At 37.1% G+C, this 23919-nt stretch overlaps 1 protein-coding gene across 6 annotated transcripts in view; it reads left to right on the top strand.

Annotated features, from left to right (window-relative positions):
* PDE4D (phosphodiesterase 4D) overlaps positions 1 to 23919 on the top strand; it is a 563993-nt gene that overhangs the window by 530274 nt on the left and 9800 nt on the right. For 4 of the 6 annotated variants that reach the window (XM_065739842.1, XM_065739845.1, XM_065739843.1 and 1 more), the window contains 2 exons: positions 19996 to 20089; positions 23536 to 23708. In XM_065739842.1, the coding sequence (XP_065595914.1) occupies positions 19996 to 20089; positions 23536 to 23708 (267 nt within the window). Of the gene's footprint in view, positions 1 to 13329; positions 14175 to 19995; positions 20090 to 23535; positions 23709 to 23919 lie in introns of those variants that run through there. The other 2 variants (XM_065739846.1, XM_065739848.1) reach the window with 2 other exon arrangements.

Genomic DNA, 23919 nt, shown 5'->3' on the forward strand with positions numbered 1-23919 from the left:
TAACTTTTTTATCAGTTAAAGTTATCAAATGTTACATCCTAACACATTTTTGTAGAATTTGCATCAGATGAGAAACCAACTATCTAGCTGACTGTAAGAGTTGTATAGAAATGAACTTTCCTAGGTTTGCTTTCTTGTTTAGTGCCTGAGTGAAAGCACGAAGGGCTGGAAGGTGGCACCAGAGCGATGCCTTCCAGACCCTGGGGCAGTTGAACTACTCTATTCATTTGGATTCAGCTAGAACTTGATCTCATGTCTGTAAATTAGTTCCATCAGGCTTTGGGTTCTGCCCATAATCTTATTTAGCTCTGTTATCTCTTTATCAAAGAGCTGGTTGAATCAACTGTTGAGCAGGAGCTCTGAAGAACTGGAAAACAATTTAATTTGTAGGAGACTTTTTACTGTTTCTGTGCTTTTTACAGCAAAGATGCATGAGTGTGAGCCTCTGTCTAAACACATAAATTAGGTATCTCTAGTGTTTCATGCACTACTCAGGACTTTTCCAGCTTCTCCAAACACTGTACTTAAAAACAGGAGCTACATCTTCACTTTTTTCTTACTAGAAAAATAAAAATGCCAGTCAAAAATGAAGATGCCAGATTTATTTAAAGCATATTAGTCTTGTTTGGCATTGATATGTTTTTTTCAAGCAAGAAGTGACACAGGAGTTCACAAGTGACCTAAATTATAAATGGAAAAGGAAATTAATTAACAATATAATACCTGTTTATATACATATTCTATATATATGTTTAAGCCATGAATAAAAGCAGTGTTTACAGAAGATGACTATAGTATGGCCTCATGGTACATACTGGAAATTATTAAATAAAGGCTGTATTTGAGCATTTTCAAAGGAAATATTGATTTAGCTATAAAATGGTTTCCTTGTAAATACCATTTTATTGGCACTCGGTTGAACCATGACTGCTCAGGAGCAACCTACTGTAATGTTACGGGGGTTGAGTACATGGATGAGGGTGTAGTAAAACTTGATTTCTGCTTATATACCTCATACTACTTGGGTTGGTCTCAAAGTAATGCCTCCTATTTTCCGTGGAAACTTACAATAGATACAAAAAGCATTAACAGTACTATTTGATAGAGCAATTTCTCAGTTGCAAAAAATAAGCTATGCAACTCCAGCAAGGCTGGAGAAGGACTTTTATAAGGGCAAGTAGTGACAGGTTGAGTGTGGCTTTGAACTGGAAGAGTGTCGATTTAGACTAGATATTAGGAAGGAATTCTTTTCTGTGAGGTGATGGGACACTGCAACAGATTGCCTGGAGAAGTTGTGAATACCCTCTGTCTAGAGACATTCAGTGCCAGGCTGGATTTGGTCTAGTGGGAGGTATTCCTGTTGATAGCTGAGGGGCTGGAACTAGATGATCTTAAAGGTCCCTTCCAACCCAAGCCATTCTATGATTTGCTCTTGAAAATCTGGAGAGGTAGAGGTCAGACACTGTGTCCTTGCTGAAATGCACCACCCATTGCCTCACTGTGCTGTGTGTGGCACCTGCTGACATTCATCAATGCTTGCTGGACATCTTTGGAGGTCAAAACAGTGGATATGAGTACAGTGAGGCAGTGGGTGGTGCATTTTAGCACTGTCAACAGCAACATGAAATACAAACCACGTTCCAGACAGCCATGCAGATTTTTACAAGCATGTTATTATGGTCTGTGTGTATGTTGTAGTTTCAGTGGGAATAAGTAGGAGACTTAATGCAACCTATGTGTTTATCTCCCTATATAATACTTGACTCCATGAGGTAATTTTGGTGCTTTTCTTGTTAGATCCATTTCATAACAAATGGTGAGATTTTCTTGGATGAGAGAGCTTGTAGTAAAACCTTTAAAACAGTAGTACCACTCTGATTGGAGTGTATTAAAGGGCAAAAGGTGTGGGCATTTTTTCATTACTTTTGTTTGTTTGTTTATTTTTACTGGCTCACTGTAGCTACCTTAACTGAAGTAAGCACAAAAAATAGCCAGGTTTGGTATGGTACCTGTCTGTGGCCTGTGGACTGTAAGCTGGCGAGCTTACAGCCAGCTCCTGTCTACAAGGTATATTGACTGTGGAGCACTGGAATGAGCCTGAGCTGCTGTTCTGTGCTGTCAGCGTTCTGCGGTGTCTGGTAGTGGGGAACAAATGTTCACAGGATATATTGATGCTGCAGGTCTAGCTTGGTGGAAGAACCAGGTGTCCAATGCACCTCCTGATGCACAGTTGTTTTTCCTGATGCTTTTGAAGAGCATTCTTTCCAGGAGTTTGTTCTGCTCAAGTCCTTCAATCTTTTGCCTCATCCTTTTTGTCCATATTACAAATGATGGCCTACACAGCACCTCCATTGTCTGAAGGTTAAAGATTTTACCAGTTTGTTGCTGCCTGGCTGAGGCCCAGTTGGAACAGCTGGAGAGCTCTTCTCCTTTGCTGCAGTGTGAGATTAGGTAGGGTTGCTGAAACCAAATGCACACATCCATGCTTTCACAGAGCAGCAAAGTGTTCCCCATCAGATGTGGATGTGTCACTGTTTACAGAGCTTTTCCTTCCCAGCACTCAAGTAACACTTCCCTGGTGTGGCCTGACCTGAACCTTGCGAAATGCAGGACAGATTGGCAAACACACAGTCACTGAGAAGCACTGGGTGTCAGACAACGTAGCACGCAGTTTTAATGCCACTTTAATGCAAGCACAAAGTGAGACATTATGCCCCAAAAATGAATGATAAGAGATAAATTATGGGCTTCAGTGAAATTCCATGAATATACCGCAAGATTCCTCATGCAAATACTGGGGCTTTTTATAAGAGAGATAAAACGCATAGGTACCAAGTGTGCAGTTTGGGAAATTGTTGAGCTTCCTTTGGCCTGGTTTTATCTCATCTTCATCTCTCTTTCATGTTGACCAGGAAACCCAGTCTCGCATTGTACCTGACTGTGGAACAGGAAACCACTCCGGTTTTGTGTTTGTTTGCTTCATTTGACATGGGGCACGTGAGAGCAGTGGATAAAAACAGACCTGCAGGATTTTTGTGTTTGTATGTATGCATACAAGATGGTGGATGAGACTATTTGTGCTGTTTTGGATAGACAGATCTTCATTTTTCTACATTTAGATCTGTTTACAGCTTATGGTCTAAATACATTATGAAACAAAAGAAAGACATGGAGGACACGATGGAAGTATTTGTTTGTTAATGAACCTGTTTTTTGTGTTATTTTTCCTTGAAAGAACAGTGACACCATCAAATACACTTTAGTTAGCAGTACATAAGCCATGCTTCAATGAGAAATGGAATCTGAGCCAACAAACTGCATGAAACAACTTGTAGCCTCTTTCAGAATGTTGATATTTTCAGGGTCTGATTTATAGGAGCTTGCTAAGGCATGTATGTGTCAGAGCCGTATTGAGCTTGTGTCAGTATTAGTAGTGTTTCTTCAGTCCACAGTTCTTTGCTTTTGTCTGTAGTATAATTGTTCTTTCGTTTCACAGGATTGCTTTTACCTTCTGTCAGATTTTATAAGCTAAGCAGTAGTAGTCCTAAGGGTAGAAATTAATTTTTGTTCATGTCTGGTTTTTGTGTATATTAAACTAGAAAAAATGTGCCATATTAGTTTTAATTTTTGCTTTTTTTGCAAGAACAGCATATGTGTTAAGTATCACTGAAGCTTTAAGAAGTTCTTAAAAAGGCTCATTTGTTTTAGTATGAAATGGCTACCATTCAACAAGGTTTCTGATGAACTGTTAAAACATGTGCTTGGCCAGGTCTACAGTAGGAACACCTCATTAAAGTAAGAATGTCACGTTATGGCAGAAGGGAGATGAATGCAGCCATACCATCGAGGCTGAATTTTGTTTCTACACAGCAAGCCAGTTTTCTACATCAAATAGGCACTACCTCTAAAGCTCATTTTTTTGCTAGTTCTATCACTCTTTGAACAAATATAATGTTATAGCTTGGTGAATTAGGAGTCGTCATTCCTTGCAGATTTGTTAGGCATACCTGTCTGCAAACATGCACAGTATTGTCTACAAGAATCTTGTAGCTATGCTGCAGTACATGTCTGTGAGTAGATACACCCACATACACAAACATACATGTACATACATGCAGATACACATACATACAGAGACACAAACATCCTAAACATGTAATATGTGTATAATATGCTTAAGTCATTCAGATAATTTTGTGTTTTATATTCATTTTATTACAGAGCTCTTTATTAGCCCAAATTAACACTTAGAATGGAGGGGAAAGTAAAAAGTCAAAAACAATACACAGGAAAGGACAAAAGGGGAGAATGAGAGTTTTGCATGAGGTCTGTGGCATGCTTAATGAATACGTACTGAGATACTGTTTGTTACTGGTGGCGAGCTTTTGCTTTCATTTTTCACCAGCTATGTTAGATGAGGCTGGTAGTTAGGCAAGTGTTAACTAGATGTGAGCTAGGAAGAGGAGAAAAACTTAGTCTGATAGTGTTTAAAGCCAAATCCTTTCAGTAAGACAAAACTGTTAGAATTCCCTAAAAATATATTTTAGGGGAGAAATAAAGCAAAAGTGATCATCTTTTCAAGATATTTAGATGACAACTTTTTTGTTTTCAGAGAGCTTTGGTATTAGAAAAACTGAGCTTATCATTTCTTTCGTGTTAATACCTTTATGGATTTAGCTTGAGTTGCTTTAGGAAAGGCTTTTAACTACACAGTAAGGAAACTGTTGCTATCATTTAACACAACTGCTCTTGTGCTGTATTACACAAATGCATCTTGTAAATCTAACATATGCAATAAGCTGTAATAGAACGTTCCTGGACCTGTTGTAGTTTGGGCAACGTGTTACAAGCTCTAAGAACTAGAGTGCTGCGGGATGGGCAGTTAGCTGAGACTACGTCATGCACATGTCCATCTCCATGGTACAGTAACTCTTGTTAACTCTGGCATTCCTCCAGCAATAGTACTGTGTAGCTTTAGGGGTGTTACTGAAGTCTTATGTCTTTGCAGTACCACTGATATGTTTACTTTTTGTTTTTGGTATGTCTTTGGACTGAAATTCTCTGCTCAGCTGCACTGAAGTAAGTGTAGTTATTGTATGGAGGTACATATATAGTAGGTCATGTCTCTTTCTTGACTCCCTGTTTTTTTATTTTTCATTTTTTTTCTTTGCTTTTTGTAATAGTGGTTTGTAAAATGACTGTAGCCTAAGTACGAGCCCTGAGACTCTGCTTACAGCAAAATGTGCCATTTTAATCTACTTGCTGTCCTGAAAAACATCCTTGTCCAGGGCTGCACTTTGTGAATGGGGCAGTGCGTATTTGTTGGAAAATAATGTGACTGAAAGCATAACAAAGAAAAGGCAAGCCAGTGAAGTGCCTGTGTTTTTCAAGGTGAGAATGGATAAGGCCCTGGGCAACTTGCTGTAGCTGTGGTGTCCCTCTTCACTGCAGGGGAGTTGGACTAGATGTCCTTCAGAGGTCCCTTACAACTCTTAAGGATTCTTGATTATATGAAAAAACAGTATAAGCCAGATCGTGAAGCTTTATCCAGGGCTGATTTTCATCTGGCTCTGTCCCTTCATTTTGTAGAAGCAGTTGGAGAAGCATGATTCTTCTCTAGCTGCAGACAAAAAGGAGTAAGGCTGATAGCAGTGCTGTGGTTGTTCGACCATCATTGCTCAAAAGACATGCGTATATATATGCAGTTAAAAGAATTGAGATGAAGTGCCCAAAAACATACTAGCATAACCTCCTTAAGGCAGTGTCTAAGAGTAAGTGGACAGAAAGATGTAACTAAAAATGACCTGCTGTGTCATCCGTAGACACAGTTTTAAGGAGTAAGACATATCTTTGACTTTTGTCCTGTGTCTGACTTTTTTTTTTTTTAATTGTATTCTTTTGTTTGTGGGGTTTTTTTGTTGCTGTTGTTTTGGGGGGAATTGTTTTGCTGTTAAGTATTATGTACCATCCTGTACAAGTTACTATATCTACTGTGAATGTAACACAAGTGTTAAGGAAAGGAGATGAGTAAATATTGTTTTTGTTCTTGAATCTGTCCAAGAAAGATCTCCTTAAAGGAGTATATACTCCTATAATCAGTCCTAAATCTTAACCTTCACTTGAATAGTGTTCGTGGTTTCCTTTCTTGGTGTCATCAGAAGACCTGAGAGTGGCTATTGTATGGAGTATGAAACTGTTTGGTACTGTAGCTGTAACTATAAGCTGTTTTTTGAAAGGTTTGTTTGAGATTGTTTGCTGCAAAATTGGTTGTCATGGAAGTGCAAGAGGCACAATGAGGTGCAAGAGATGCACATCATTAAAATGCCTTAAATAAGATGCATGTCAACATAATGGGTGAAAACTAAAATAAATGAATTTTAAAAATGTCCTTGAGCTCATGTCCACTTCAAGCTGATTTTTTGAGAATCTTTGAGCAAAACATGCTGGTGTCTATTAAGAAACATGAAGGCATGATGGATTAACTGTATTTCAACTAGCATTGCAGAAATGTAAGATTTTTTTTTTTAAATCTTGCTTTAGCCTAGGATGTTTTTTGAAGCATATCCAGACCTGAGCTATAGCTAGCTTCCTGTTGGTTTTATAGCTTTGCCTGTTACGATGCAGAAATACTTTATAAAAATAAATTCGGATGCATGAAAACATGTAGTTTTACTCTGGTTATGATGTGATGCATGCATGCAAGTAAGCGTATTTTATTTTAGCATTGTTTTTTAACAGCAAAACTTCAGAGGCTCTCTTTATTTTAATCAGATGCTGTTTGCAGTAGTAATTTTGTGGACAAAAATACTTCCTTGTGGTTACGCATTTGGTTCAGTCAGTTGCAGAGTGAAACAGAGAGATAACTACCTGTGCTATTTGTCACTGCATCTGCCAGTGGCTGTGCAGTCATAACTACATCTGTAATCATGCTTCAGTCCACTTTTCTGTGATCTAAATTAGCTTTTAACTGTAGCTTTTTTCTGAGTTGCATTATTTTCACGGTGTTGTGTGTCAGGGGAAAGGTAAGTTTATCAGAGAATACTGTAAACTGGAACATACTAGTTGAAATTAAACTCCATTTACTGGAGGATTTTTGTTTCTATTGTTGTTTTTTAAATCTGTTATAGGCTTTCTGTTCCCTGTCAATTCCTGAAAGAAAGCTTTAGGTGAATATCATGTCTTAAAAGACTGACATTGGTCCTCAAAGCATGGGCTGAAGTAGGATGTAATTTTGGTTGCTTGTGCAATTATTTTGGAGTGTCTATTTAAAATAATTTGATTGTAGAGAATATGTATTAATATCCTGGTTCAGCATGGAAATTAGAGGACTGCATTGTGAAATTTATTATCTAATAAAGTTTCATGTGCTCCTTTATACCCATAGCTAATGCTGCTATCATCACTAGAGGGCAGTACATACAAACATTGAGTTATGCATTCGACTAGAAAGAAAGCTGACTTTTTAAAATTAGATTTTATATTTAAATGAATGAAGCAACTCAACTCTTTATTACTCAGCTGCTGTTTTTTACTGTCTATTCCCACTAAAAAAAATTCAGGCAAACATTGTCATCTGTCTGTTCACCAGCATGAAGTACTCATACTTGATGTATGAGAATTATCTATCATTTCCCAAATAAAATGATCTATAAAACAGTATGGCTTAGAATTCTCCATTGTGTTTAGTGAATGGAACTGTGACAAACAGAAGGCTGCCAAGAAAATTATGCTATTGAAAAGCTGCATAATTATGCTACAGTTCTGGTCCTGAAAGCTGAGGCTCCTTCAGAAGAGTTAGAGCTTTGTTCCAGTTAACGGCCGCCAGTTGTTTGCCATTGGTGGAGTTCATCTCTTGATAGCATCTTCATCTTCACCCCTGCTTCTCTCTTGGTGTGTGGTAGCTGATTGCTGCAGTCAGAACAACTTAAATTCCAAATAAAATTCCAAATTCCTCCTCTTTTTTTTTTTTTTCCTTTTAAATAAAATTCTAGAAGATGCTTCATCTAGTAAGGGAGTCTTAGGTGGAACTCAGAGAAGATTGGTGAAGGTGGTTGATTTGGTCTAGTTTCCTTGTCCCTTTTTGCTCTGCTACTTCTTGGTCCAAACCAGTTTCTGTTTTGGCTAATTTGAGTCCATCCATACACCCTTGCTTGTGGAATGAAATGACCAGTTTTTGCTTGTTTCGTAGCGGTAAGTGGGCTTCCAGTTTGTGGGGAGTCTTTTCTGCGAGGGCTCATGCCAGCCTGTCAGATGAAGTTGGTTAATCCTGTGGAAACAGTCTTGTTTTTGATTAGTAGGAATCAGATTTAACAGAGGTAACTGTTTCTATTTTCTACTGTGTAGAGGTCAATCTATAAAATGTTTTTTATTATTTTTCAGGTGGGATTCTTATTTTGTTCATGCAAAATGTCTGTTTCTCGTGAGCAAAATGTAGCCTGTTCCTGTTTAACAAACCTAAAGCCTTAAAAGCTAAAATCTGGGGTGCATTTAGATGCTTTCCTCTTAGTTTTTCTTTTTGTCACATATGCACTAAATCCAGAGTACTCTCATTCAGGACTGATGCCTAGACATTTGTTTGGAGGTTCCTGATGCAGTTTTGTAGATGATCTGAGGCACTGTGTTTGAATTGAAAAATACTGTTCTCCTGCCTTCAAAGCTGAGCACGTTGATATGGTTACTGCTGTGCAGAAGGAAGACCAAGACTGTGAATCTCCAGTGGGACAGATGAAAAGTAGTGCCTTATTTTTGTAGTTGACCGCAGCTTAAGGAATCTTCATGTGCAACCAAGAAAAGGGAAGGAGTATGGTTACTTTACTTCAGAGGATCAGGGTTTATGCCAAGCTTCTGAAGATATAATTCTTTCTACTCATGAGCATGAGCATTCCTTGACAGTCTTGTGTTCCTCAAGATCTAGTGTGTATACCCTAGAGTGGATCACACACGTCTCTAGGTCCTTGTGGCAAATCATGACTGTTTATATGACAGATGAATGAAAGGATGGAACTCCACACAAGTATAGGTGAAATACTTCTGTATTTGAGGAAACCTGGCATGGCTTTGATGGGAGAAAAAAAAAAAAGGAAAAAAAAAAAGCAACATAATGAAATTGCTCATGTCCTTTTGGAAGAAAACAATTAGTTTTAGTATGAGTGCTGTCAACTCCAGAACTTTGTACAGAGGTAAAGATAATTGCTTAAATTGAAATATGAACTTTTATGGTAACTTGCTCCAAACATTTATTTCATCACAAAGGCACAACCTTTAAATTGTTGAAATTGCTTTCTAGTAGGGTGCTTTTGTAGATATGTAATCATCTTTCATGATAAACGTTATTTAGAAGGTAGCATTTCATCTGAAATTATTTAATTTTCTGGGGTCATTAGCCTTTCTTTAACTATCAGCCCTTGAATGAATGTGGTCCAGCCTATTACTTATCTTCTTTTTCCATTGATTCTATAAACTCTTCAGAGTTGCTGATTTCTTTGATCTACTCCACCATTTTGTACTCTGTGAACAGTGTTCCCTTGTTGCTTTGAGTACATTTGGAGTTTAGTTCTTTGAATTGTAGATCTCATGAATAGTCTCATATTAAATAAGCAAGTGTTGCCTGTAACCTCTGTATTCTCACAGTTTGTTGCATTTTTTTTATTCTTTTCATTTTTTCTGTTACATGGAAGTTTCAGTAGCAATGACTTTTTCATTCATGTCCTGGAATTAAAAAGAATATTGTAAGATGGTTCCAGGTCTTGGAGAATGTGATTTAAAGCTGTTCCATTAGATGAAGACATCTTGTGGATGATCGTTAGAAATCCATCAACAGTGGCTCTTAACCCATTTATTGTGCCCTTTCTCAACAAAAAGGTTGCTATTGCAGAATACTGTACTGTACTAAATCAAATGCCTTGCAACAATTCAAGGATATAATGTTTTATGGGTTAAAACAGTATTTACTAGCAATAGCTACATCCCCTTTTCAAAGCAAATGCCTAAAGTATATATATTTCAGATTTTCCTTTGTTTTGCCCAGACAAAGTTGCCTGAAGTTGCCCTGCCACACTGCTTACAAATTTTAATTGTCACAAAATTAACATTTTGCAGACTTTCAAAATTCAGTGAAGCTGAACATCACAGCTCATGCGTTCTCTGTCACCTCTTTTATGACTCTCGTGGAGAAAGTTACCCAGACTTGCTAATTAAATAATGACTATCATTTCCTAAGGGTGTTAAGAGACACTGTCAGATTTCTGCCTTTCAGGGTTCTGATTCTTTCTAAATGCACATTGATTTCTCTAATAGTAATGCCTCCTATTTATTTCCATGGAAACTATAACAGATACAAAGAGCATAACAACACAATTTGATAGAGCAGATTGTTCACTACTAAACACTTTTTTTTCAGCATTGTCATCAACATTAGCTGTGCATTTTTGCCAGTAATCAACAAGAGCCTGTGTGTTGCACTTTTAAAAGTCTGTACCAGTGGAGGTAACCCACTGTTTCACTGAGTTATTGCTAGGAAAGCATTGCATGCATAGTCCATCTTTCCTTGACGCAAACGGATGTAAGTCAAAAGACACCAAATTCAGACTTTGTGGCAGATGTGGTATGAAAGTCCAGCCAAGATTGGCAGTGTGTTCTGCGGTATTCAGACTGATATGGGGCTTGGTTTTACTGTGTTTCAAGATAAAGTTTATCTTCTTCCCTGTCCTGACTCTGGAAGTTTGAGCCTTCAGCTCAGTTAACGTTGTGATGTAGTTGTCAGGCTTGATGGTTTGCCTGAATTCTAGGAAATCCAGAAGGATCACCCCTTTCCTATCCTAAAAGTAAGTATACATTTCCTTACTCATTGAAGGCTGCATCTTGAACTTTCTTTGATGGGGAATTCACATGTCACTACATGGATAGTTGTTTTGACTCTGACTCATGATGGCGACACCATGTCTTGTCACCAACACAGTCCAGGAAACTGTCACCTTCAGCCTTGGTTTGGTTCAGTAGATCCTGACAAACTTGTCTACAGTGTTCTTCCTGTTCTGGGTGATCGTTTGTGAAGCCCACTTGGCACAAATTTTGTGATATTCCAACATTGCCACCGTTGTTTCCAACGCATTGAAGCTGCTATTCAGTTCTGTACACAGTTCTCTGGTTGTATTCCTCCAGTTTGCATGGATGAACTAATGGAGCTTCTCTTCATTTTGTGGTGTGACAGCTGTGAATGGCTGTCTGTATCACTGCTCATTTTTCATGTCATTGTCACCACTGCAGAAACGTGCCATCCCCTGGCTCACTGTGCTAATATCCACTGTTTGGGCTCCATGAATGTTAAGGAATCATCAATTAATGTCAATGGGTGCCATTTATTTCACATGGTGGAATCACATTACTGGTTTGCTCCATATGCACTTCCATGTGAGGCACCATTTTGTCAGAGTGCCACTTTGCCACCATCTGTTATGTGGCAATATGTAACAGGACAGGTTCAGCCTCTACTGACCAGCAACATCTGCCTCTGACATCATGGACCACCGTCATAAAATAGGAGGCATTACTTTCAGAGCAGTGCTCATGTAATGTTGCTTGTGGGAAACATCCTTGTTTTCTCTACTATTTTATTACTCAGTTAATATCTTTTTAAATTACACTTTTCTCACTTCTATATGGTTTGCTTAATTGAAACTAGTATAGAAAAATCATTATTTCATGTTTTTTCCTTCTCCCTGTTGAATCTTCTTGGGTGTATCCTGTTGCTGGATATCCACCTCTCCAGCTTCTGATCTTCTACTTTGTGCAATTTACACAGTGGATATTTTAAATATTCCTCATCTGAAACAATGGTGTATTTTGTTTGTTTGTTTGTTTATTAGTTTTTGGCAACAGTACTTATTTTAATTAGGAGCTGGAGTTTAGCTTAAAAGAGTGAGAGAAATGATGTGAGCTTGGTTTCCCAAGGTCCATTTTTGTTTCCTACAGCCTTCCTTCTGTAGTCACAGCTTGCTTATGAATTTCGGAGCAACTCTCTGTACCTTTTTAGCTATGTTCAGAGTCATCTCTCGCAGTCATCCGTGTTGTGATTTTTGAGACAAGGTGGAAGGCAGTGTTACAGTGTATTTAACTAGAGAAATCAATGAAATTGTTTTCATAGTTAGTATTGTTAGGGTAAAGGCAGTGTTCTCTTGTGGGTAAATGGAAAACAATGTAACGCAGGTGTAGGAAAGCTTTATCTGTAATGCAGCAAAGCTGAAATGGAACGAACAGGAGAAATATTTTTCAGAAATGCTTCTTAAACAATAATAATTCCTCTGTTTTCAAAACTTAATTACTTTGTATTCGTCTACTCTAACAGACCTAGGACAGGCATAACTTTTTAATACACATGCTTTTTGTATTACCTTTTTTAATGAAAATATTTACGTGCTGGATGATCTTTTGACTGTAGCCAGTTTTCACACTGTTATGCATTTCTCTGCTATAAGAAGTAAATTTGTTAATCCCATATTTTGCCATGTTGATTTCTGCAGGCTTTATTCTTTCTCAAGCATTTAGTGCTGCTGACATTGCTGAGTAGCATCATCCAGAGATCTGGAAACCGCTTCAGCCTAAAGGTCCCTTGTGACTGTGGTTGGTCAGCATCTCCCAGTGCATCAGCACTGTGGCTTTTGCTGGATGCTGCACTCATTCAGCTTGTCCTTAGGCATTTCTTCATTGTCATGTCAGGACACTCTTCCATTTTCTGGTACAGTGAAGTCTCAGAAATTTGCCACACTAATGCGTATGCCTTGCATAAAGTGGTGCACAGCAATGTATTCCTCCATTTAAGTTTTAGTCTCTGGATGGCAGATGGTGGGATATTGTATTTAATACTCTGAGTCAGCTCACTGACATGTGCTGTTTTTAATTAATTTTTCTTTTTTTTTCTTTTGGGGGGGGAGGTAGGTGATGTATAGCTTTAATTGATTATATTAATCTGCCAAGGCGGAATGAGCAAAAGTTGAGTAAATAACAGTGAGAATATGAGAGGACTAATATATTTCTTTTGACTTCTCCATGGAAACTTAGCATTTTCTGGGAAGTATAAGATATGTGACCAGCCTTATCTCAAGAATAGCTGCTTTTTTTTCTGCTAAAATTGGGGAAGAAAAAGCCACATGCATACATGCACACACACACATACAAAAAAGAAAAAAAAAAGAAAGGAATGAAAGAAAACTGACTCCCAGTGGGCTGAGCAGATCATTTGGTAATTTAGATGTCATAAAAATGAAACCTGTTTTCAGTGTTACAGTACATAAAGATTGCTCAAGAATCCTGGTAACTTTTTTTTTTTTTCCCCTTCATTAAGAAAACTCAAATCTATTTCCATTCCATATGAAAAGCTGAAAAGAGTAGGAAAGCCAAACAAACATACAGAATACTCATTTTAACTGCTTGGATGACGAGTCCATTGAAATGAACTGGCAAATGCTGCCAAAGGTAGAAGAACTCAAACTAATTATTTTTGAATGGAGTGTGAATGCTGCAGGCAGGGAAGCCATTATTAAATGACATTTGCTGTTTAAAAAAAAGAAAGAAAAAAAAAGAAAGAAATACTCCATCCTCAGGAGAGTCCCTGGTGCTGGCCAATCGGAAATTATCCTACCTCATGTCACCAGCCCCTTGCATTTTTATCTTTTAGGGTGACGTACTATTGGCTGCTAGTTAGGCTATATGGGAGGGATTAGCAGCACTCTTTGTGGCTTCCCCTTCAGGTCCTTATTTGGTAGCTGTTGATAGAACAAGTCTTTCCAGCAGCTGAGCATCTTGACATACATTATTCATTAAGTCCTGGTGTACAGGAAATATGCATATCCCTAGCTCTTCAGATATTTCTTCAACTCATTCAATATGTCTCTTCAACGTTGCTTGTGAGTGCTTGGAATTTTACAAATGCATTTTATACAATCAGAAGACTACACAGTTGGATTTCATTTCAGAGTGCCTCCTGTGCACACAGTTGCTGAGAACCTGAAGATCAGCAAAAAGAATTAAGAGAGGAGGCATCTTTTTTCTTAAAAGTCTTTTGCAGTATCAGATAGCAAAGAACTGAACTGAACAGCTTAGGTTTGGTAGTATAGAAAAAAAAATCAAAAATGCCTGAGGCAAACTATTTACTCTCAGTTTCATGGGGATACATAAAGGTAGGATTTCATTTTACTTTTAAGAACCTTGATTTGCGGTGTGTGATTGCATGATTACTGGATATCATGAGTATTAGTGGGTAATAGGGCTATGAGTAATATGCATATAAAGTCAAAAATCAGAAAAGCACGCCTTTGTTCAGTAGTGAGAATGAACTGCACTGTATACAGTCTTTATTATGTGCTGGGACTAGTAAAATAATGTTGCAGTAGTGGATAATGCATAGAGCCATAGAAATTCAGAAGTTTTTGTGTTCCTTTATGAAAGATTGCTACAAAACTGTATTTATAGATGTTCAAGGATTAAAAACAAATAAAAAAATCAAACACTCAAAACTAAGGCTGCATACAATAGGAGGCAGCGTGATTAAAGAGACTGAGGATAATGGATGAATGCATGACTCATACTGATTTTAACTGCTGAAGAAATGTGAAATTATCAACAGTATGTTCCAGCAGCATTTTCTGTTAGCCTGTGCATGTGTTTATTGATTAAAACACAGGGAGACTGAAAATTGTGTTCTTCTTATTATTGATCTATATTATTATGTAGAGCAGCTTTGAACTAGCTTGAAGATGCAGTTGTGCTATAAAAAATAGAATTAAATCAGTGTTTATCTCTTTTATAGGAAAGTTTTGCACCAATGAATTAAATTAATGTGCCAGTCAATGAAATTCACTTAATACAGAGCTATGTTTAAGCATTGTTTTATCCCTGCTTGTTTATTTCTGCTTTAAAAAAAAAGTGATGTTTCCATATGATTAATGAAACATCATCCTTCGACTGACGTGCAGTAATTCTTCCAAATAATCCTGCAAGAAAATTCTCATTTTTACTGAATTAAGTAATGTAAGTATTTCATTAAATCAGTAAATGTTATAAACACCATACACACTGATTAAATCTCTTGTGCTGTTTGTATTAATACCTATTTTTATCGTAAATTTGTTTTAAATGTGGAAGTGTAAAACCCTCATTAGGTCATTGTGTCCGATCAGGTCATTCTCTGCTATTGCAGAATTGTTACTGTATATTCTCAAAGATTTTGTTCAGACATCTGTGAAGAGACTGGATTCTGTTATGCTGGCTAGGTGGATTCGTTTTTCATTTATCAAAAAACAAGACTGAATTATTTTCCATTTTATATTGAGCTACTAGAGAAGTATTTACTGTAATTTGCTTGGAAGTACTTTCTAGATTGCGAGGCAGCTAACGTGGTGTTCTTTCTTGCTAAATAACAAAAATCAAATCACCAAACTTAAATATAAATAAATAAATACAATCACTGTTAACTTTGTCTTTAAAATGATTACAGTTTTTAGATAACTAAAGTTGAGCAGACAGCATGATAACTGCAGCTGATTATACATTTGAAAATATGTCCTCTATTCTATAGGCAGTGTCCTATACTGTGCATAGGTAGTGATTTTAATTTAGAAGCTAAGTAGTACTTGATGCAATTTTAGCAGAGCGTTTCCTTCACAGCATACACATCCTAGGAAAACTGTGAAGATGTGGAGGAAGATCTAATCTTCCTGACAGAAAATCAAAATTGAATAGGGTATTTTTTAAATGAAGAGACTGAGATGCGTTAGGTGATGACATACATTTGCATCCCTTACCATATATATTTTTTACTTATTTGTCTGCGTTTCAGGCTATACTTTATTGTCTTCTTTTAAATTATATTGGAGAGAATGATCATCAGATAGATGTAAGAGATTTTCTGGCTTTCTTTGAGCATCTTTGCTTGGAACAGTGAGCACCTTATCACGATACCAGGCTTAAAGACACATACCTGACTGTAGCTTATGAAAAAAAAGAAAGAAAAAAAGAAGCATACGTGTTTGCAACCTTGATATTAATTAAACAAATAGACTTTCAAAGAAAATCCTTATTTATTGAGAATGCTGTTTACTTGCTAAGAGTCTTGTTAAAATCAAAGGTAGTTTTTCTTCAGTGAACATTAAAAACAGAAACCTGATGAATCTCTAAGGCTGGCATATTTTCAGTTACATATAATTGTTTGGTATATATATACAGATAATATATAGCATTTATAAATGATATAGTTTGATTTATTTTGAGTTATGAATGCCTTTTTAAAAAGCAGTGGTGTGTTAAGGAGCAGGTAGTTTGAATGCGAGTAGTTCTGTTAGGGTTTCTACACCAAGGCAATTCCACGTGCATCTTCCCCCTACATAAATTAACAGCGGACTGCGCATTTACCGAAACTTTCTGTTACTGAGTCAAGGACATTGTGCAAAAGATGTAATCAGAAAACCCATTTATATTAAATGTGCAGATCAGACTTCTTCATAGCCATAACTGATTTTGTAGATAATTTTCCTTCATGTCTTTGGAGTTGAATGTGAAGTTTCCTGTGGCTTATAGATGCTAAGTCTCCCAAAACTGCATCAATCTGGTCACCATATGAGAATACAATTACTGCAAATGACTATCCAGAACTTTTTACATACTTCTCTGCTGACATCAACAAAAAATATATCTTTTCCTCCACAGATTTGTTTTTTAGTACCCTGAGTTGGCTGTAATACAATTAACAAAGAGACATGGGCACGCAGGGCACAATCCCAGAAGGACCTAAACTACCCAGGTCATTCGTCAGTCTGTAATATGTTCTATGAAGGTGGTTGCTATTTAGGAATCTGTTCTTATCACAGAATTGCAGGGGTTGGAAGCGACCTCAACACATTTATTCTTATGTATTACAGCTCTCTCTCAGAATTTTCAGATAGTTTTTTGGGCCTTTTTTTTTTTTTTTTTTTTTTTTTCCCAAAACTCTGCTGGTGTGACATCATTATTCAGCAGTGAAGAACTGCGTAATTAACTTCATGGACATCTTATAGCCTGCACATTTCCAGAAGGAATTTCCTAGGTGATAGTCAATGGCAGTGATATTCCAAAGCGGTATAGAAATGTCATTTTTCTAATCTTACAGTGCCTAGCATGTAAAATGAGAAAACCTTTCTGAAGAAGAATGCAATATATGCATAAATCTCCCAAAAGCCTCTACTTTCTGCCTACATTGAGATGAAAATATCTTAATTAAATTGTGTGATGTAAATGTATATTCATAACAGCAGATTAGATCTGTTGTAACTGATTCTCTTCAACTTAGGAATGTATGTGCTATTCAGGTTTTAAAAATTCTTAGTTAAAATGTCTTTAGCGTTTACAATTAATAAAAAGGATTTCTTAATGTTTGGATTGACTTGTTTTGAAAAAGAGCTAAATGTGTCTTCTGATATGACAAATGGTGAGAGTATGGGAAGTCTAGCCAAGTCTCAAGCACTTACAAGAGATGTTTCCTGGATGACTGGAGCAGTGTTGACTCACAGATGTAACAGAAACTCCTCTGATTTGCAGTGAGACCTTGCTGGAGCCATGTGAGTGATATTCTCAAGTAACATTGCACGGATGCATAAATATGTGGAAAGCTGATACTCTTTGAAAAGGCAATTGCTCAAGGTTATGTTTAGACCTATATATGTGTTTGACGACTTGGTAAAATCAGGAAGAATTAGAGGTTTAGGGTTGCTTTGTTTTTTTTGCCCCCCCAGAGGAGATGACCTTAAACAACAGAGGACTGACTAACATGCAGATATGAAACGAGATAGTTTTCTTGATTATATTGCAGTATCTCCGTCACTGTTCATTTATCTCATGCTGCATTGTTCTTCATCAGAAACAGCTGTCTGCTTATGGTATACAGCTTCGTATGATTCAGTGAGGGTGATGGTCATAAGGTTTTGTCATGTGTAATTAGGAAATCAAAGCAGTTTTCTGAATGCCATCTCAGTCCAGATGTTTTCAAAACAGTTGTGAATTGAAGCCTATTTAGCAGCAACATAGCCTTTCCCAGGTTTTATGCTGATGGTCTAGCTTGTGTGTTCAGGTATTAACAGTTTAAAGAAGGGCTTTAAAATGTATTGTCAGGACTTCTAGCACAGTTGTATTATTTCTTTGCAAGGATTGACTCATTTTTAAATATTTCTAACATTGGTCACGAACAGGTAATGACACTGTAGAGGACAACACTGGCTTGATGCAGAATGTGTAGCCATGAGGCTCATGGCTTACAAAATGTTTGCAGTATGGTTCAGATTTTCATAAATCTGTTGAGCACTTTCTGGCACATGGCTGTTTCTAAGATAAAAATTGTGCCTTTCATATGTAACAGAAGTAGATTTGTTGTAGGAGTCTTTGTAGGAGGATATTCTTGGACTGATGGCATGTCAAGGTGGCAGGAAAATGCAGTGGATAATGGTTAGAGTGTTATATTAAAGGTAATTTTTACATGGTGTGCTGTGAGCAATGCAGTAATTGGTGACTTCCAAAAACAGTGTGAAGAAAATAACATCTTTCACTGTGCAAAGCCCCTTTGAAGCAAGGGCTTTGATTCCAGTGGGATGAAATGGAGAGGAAATGGATAATGTTTAGTCTAGTGCTTTATCTGATATAAAGAAGAATTTACCTCTTTTCAACACGAAAGCTATTTCTACAGGGTTGTATACTAAGGATGGAGATGCTTAATGTAATAAATACCCAAGACTGGGTGAACAAAGTGGAAGATGAGTCTGAATAGAGTGTAAATTGCTTGGCTTTGTTAAGAGTAAAGACGACAGCAAACATAGAGAAGGTGGCAAAATAGACTAAGTTCCATCATGACAGATACTAATATACATTGGAAGGAATTTTTTTACTGGATTATGAGTTCTATTTATTGGTAATATCAAGGTAATACTCACTGAAAAGGCATCTAACATGAGAAGAATTGTATTGCAGAACTAACCCATGGAAGACAGTGTGTTCCTCCTGAACATCAGACAGCACCTGTGCTGTGCAGGTGAAAGGGCGCTGGCACAGGTTGTGCAGATGCTGTGGAGTCTTCTCCTTCAGAAACTGCCTGGTCTGGGGCACCCTGCTGTGGGTGCTCCTGCTTGAACAGCCAGACGGACCCTAGGGATCCCTGACAACCCCAGCCCTTCAGGGATTCTGTGAGAATATCTTTTAATCCTGTATTCTTGAAGGAATCAAGAATGACTCAATCATAATGATGAAATTAGCATTCCATGAAACTTATAACTAATATTCTCCTGCGTAAAATAGATCCACCTGTGGGACTTGCTATCTCACAGGGAAAACAAGTTTTCATAGATGGTTGTTTTTTATTTCAGATGAGTACTGACAGTTTTCTGAGGCATCAGAAGGATAGAGTCATTGAGCTGATCAAGTAAAATAATTTTAAGGAGAAGATGAGTTTAATTCTGTTCATAGTGGTGTGTAGGAACTCAGTAAGTTAGGCTCATATTTTTAAGGAGTCCTGTCAGGTGTATTGTGTAGATCAGTGATGAGGCAAGCAACTTGAAAGGCTGTAAAATGTATCACAAAAAATGCACAGTAGGTTAAATTACAGGTATGGTAAGACACCCTTATAAATAAGGGTCTTGTATAAGTGTTTGCATTTTATCTTCAAATTAAAATCAAAAACCTGAAAAAAAGGTACATTGATACATTGTTTGTATTTTTATGCATGTACCGTATAGCTTTCAGCTGAAAGTAGGACCTGAGTAATTGAATCAGGATGTTAGGGGATAAAAAATTATGTTGTCTAACCCATGAATATGGTAGTAGGGAAGAACAGTATTATATGTCATTTTTCCTTTCACTGTTACTTTAGTGTGCATTCTTACTGTTGTGTCCTTTGCCCTATTACAAGTTGACTGCCTTTTCTCTTCCTGTCTGAAATAGGTCTTGATCACTAACTTAAGCTTTTTTGTTGTTGTTCCTTTCCAGTTTAAAAGAATGCTCAACCGGGAGCTAACTCACCTGTCTGAAATGAGCAGATCAGGCAACCAGGTCTCAGAGTTTATATCGAGCACATTTTTAGGTAAGACAATGATGGAATTTGGGATTTAACTTTTTTAGCCTTTTTTTTTTTAGGCTCTTAAAATTGAGTAGCTTTCCATATTGCTTTCTGTCTTCAGAAAATGTACATTCTGTATTTCACTGGCCAGCATTTGAGCAGAGAGATTATGGTTGATCCATTCCACCTCAGCTCATTTAGTCTGTGTGTGTGGTGACAGACACATATAAATATTCATATACATATTGTCATGTGACATTACAGCAATTGCTACCAAATTAAGAAAAGAATATTTAATGAATTAAGTGTGTCATATATTAAAAATAGTTCTTCCATTCTGTTTCCCTTATGGCCAGAAGGAAAGTTAGAGCAAAGTGCTTTGTGTGTGCTGAAAGCAGACAATCACAAGTAACCTCATTAAATTTCACAGTTCTGATGCTTTGGTATTCCCTGCCTACATGTGAGAAGGTTGATGAATATGACTAAGTCAGCATCTGAGCAGTCGGCTGCCAGAAGAGTTTGTGTAGCTGTAGAGTTTACTCTGGAATTCAAGCATCGAAAAAGCCTCATGCAGTATTACAAAGGCTGTGTCTGCAGTTGTGCAGAAGGCAGCGTATATCTTGGTACAACTGGTGAATGTGAATAAGACTTGGTTCCATACAGCTGATTTTGAATAAGAAATAAAGTAAATACATCAGTTTACAGTGGCTCATTAAGACTGCATGTGAGGGCAGATATATCTCAGTTAGAATAAGAAATCCTTTAAGAAGTGCTGATCACTCATGAAATCTTGTTATATTTCTGCCATAGATGGGACTTTTTTTTGATGTTAAAATAAATGGATTTTTTTTGTTCAAGTCCATTTTATGCTGCTTGTCACCATAGTCTGAATGGATCACTTTATATGCCAGTTCAGCTTATCCATGATTGCAATAGCATGCCTGAGTACTGCACTGCAGCCCAGCAGGATTTCTTACATGAGGAAAGTGATGAGCCTGTATTGTAGTGAATAGCTGTTGCACGGCTTCAGGAGCCCTGAAAATGACAGTGTAATGTTGCCGGAGAAGATGACCTACTTAGGCTGACTGAAGAGACTGAGATACCAGTGTCTGCATGCCCTTACTTGAAACCTTTAGGCTCATTTTGACAGGATAAGGAAATAAATTTGTCAGCCTACAGGATACCTCAACCTGGAGCAGAAAGAGTGCTGGAGAAGACATCACTTACAAATTACTGAGCCGTGGATACTGCTTAGCGCCTGCATATAAATGAAAACCCATGCTTAAAAGTGTAGATGCAAGAGTAAAACAATTGGGAAAATAACTCTGCTAGAGAATTACTGCTTAAATCTATTATTCTCAAAATACACAGCCTAAATGTGTAGATTCTGAGCAACAGTGAAAAGAGGGAAAACATTCCATATGTAATTCAAATAATATGTTATCTGTTAAAAAACAAACTCACCTCCTGAATGTCTACAGACTTTCACATTTGAGATTTAGGAAGATGTAATGAGAAGGCAAGTTTTCAGTGATCTTAAAAATGTATTACTGTAAGAAGGACTACATAACATATATGAAATTATTTTAGATAACAATTATATTCCTTGTTGAACTAGAGCTTCTATCTTGAGTCCAATAATATTCACGCTTTGTATTTTTCAGTGTAATTAACATGTTTTCCTGTGAAGAGAAGGTGTGAGAGTACCTGCCAATGAATATAATATAACCAGGGTCAAAATAGCAAGTTGATTTTTGTGGATATTTAGATGAGGCTGAGACGCTTTACCTTACTGTTAACAAAAACACAGGCAATCCTGTGGAATTCCTTAGTAGATCTAAAGTTGTTCGGACAGACCCTTGCTTTCACTTGAATTATTCTGACAGCTCAGTTTATGAATCTCCCTTTGATGGGTCTGAGCTTTGTGAATATGACCGAAACCATAAACATCAAAGCATGAACACAAGTCACTGTTCCTCATGTGTTGTCAGTTTGCACCAGTCAACATCTCCAGCACTTACCCTCCCCCATTTTTTCTGATTGTCTGCATGCAGATAGCCAAATGTGCTGGGGGCAACCAGGGAACTTGGTGCCTCAGGCTAAAGCTTGGTGACATTTCTGCAGTCTCTTAATTTGCTCTGATTTGTTTGGAATTTGAGAAGTCCAGTAAATTCAGACTGGTAAAGGGTAATTAATAAGAGAAATGAAAAGGTGGGCAAAAAAAGAAAAGAAAAAAAAAGCTAACAGTAGCATGCTAGCAATTAAGAATGGATCAGCTACTCTCATATAGGTTCAGAGCCTTTATTGCAGATGACCCCTCCAATAAGAGTAAAATAGACATACATATTTTTAAAAACCCTTATATTTTGGTTGTTTTTCTTTCTTTTAAGTTGCTTTAAATGAGTTTTCCTTCTGACGTCTAATGTTAGAAATATATCCTTGATATTCCTGGTTTTGCTGTGAGATTTCTTAAGGGATAGAAAAGGTGCAGATACATTTTATCAGATAGGAGATGACTTAGAAGAAGTCATTAAAGCTTTACATTTAAACACAGCATGAATAAAATGAATAAAATTAGTGCAAAATTCTAGCAGTTTTGTCAGGAAAGCCCTTTATTGCCCTAATGTAGGGGAACCACAAGTGTCTGCAGTGCTCCACAGCCCCATTGTGTTTCTGCAGTGATCGTCTGGCAATGGCCCACATCTACTTCACTCTGCCTGTAATTCTTGACATAGTGGTAGAAAGTTCTGCTGGCACATACGTTGATGAGGTATATGATGTTGTGCCACTCATACTGCTGTGAAAGCAAAAACTAAGTAGAAAATGTTGTGGGTTTTTTTTTTTTTTTAATCAGAATTGTCCTTTTGCCAGTATTAACTGTATTTATAGGTGCTATAAATTGTAACAGAAAGGAACTGCACTGCTGATGTGAGCTGCTTTCCCATGCAAAACATTTGTTGATATGGCTCTTCCAGAAAAAGCCTTTCTGTGTTGTACAAGGCCTTAGCACAGTGACATCTCACAAGTGATTTGTAAAATAGGGTCTTAATTTTGGGGGATATTTTCTTCTTTTTTTTTCCAGAAAAGAAGAAATTTTAAATTTTCTTGCCAAATGAGAATAGTCTCTGCTCACCTATAGTAGCCCTTTTTAAATGAAATAATTAACTCTGCCCATAGTGCTAGGGGTACAGGAAAAGTGGGAACTGGACTGTCACAAGTCATATTGGAAAACAGTTCAGAAATGATGATGTCATTTGTGATACAGAGTTCTGCTTTACTGAAGATCAGATCTTTATTTATCTTATTTCATGTTTTTACTGCTCTCAGTGTGAAGTAATTGTTGTAAAATCTACAGTGACAAGTATAAGTTCTTTTAAGAATTATGATATACGTAATATGAAACTTAAGAGTGAAGTGGACAAGAATATTTTTAATTCATTTTAAAAATATTTTTCTTCATTCTTTTGAAGATAAACAACATGAAGTTGAAATCCCTTCTCCGACACAAAAAGAGAAAGAGAAAAAGAAGAGACCGATGTCTCAGATCAGTGGAGTCAAAAAACTGATGCACAGCTCCAGTTTAACCAATTCCAGTATTCCCAGGTTTGGAGTTAAAACAGACCAAGAAGATGTTCTTGCAAAGGTAGAGAATATTTAAATATTTGAATTAAGCCATTGAACTGAAAATGGAGAACTTATTCCATCCTTTGCTTATGACTGAGACTTTCAGTTCAGGCTGATCTCACTTAATACACAGTGTAAATCCACTGAAGCAGAAAAGTAACAAGTGAAATCAGAATCTGGCCCAGAGGGTTGATTTCCACATGAACAGAATTACAGCAGGAATGTTAGCT

The sequence above is a fragment of the Cyrtonyx montezumae genome, unplaced genomic scaffold (assembly GCF_038088225.1).
Source record: "Cyrtonyx montezumae isolate F1298 unplaced genomic scaffold, pur_monq_1.0 scaffold_25, whole genome shotgun sequence".
Classification (NCBI taxonomy): Eukaryota; Metazoa; Chordata; class Aves; order Galliformes; family Odontophoridae; genus Cyrtonyx; species Cyrtonyx montezumae.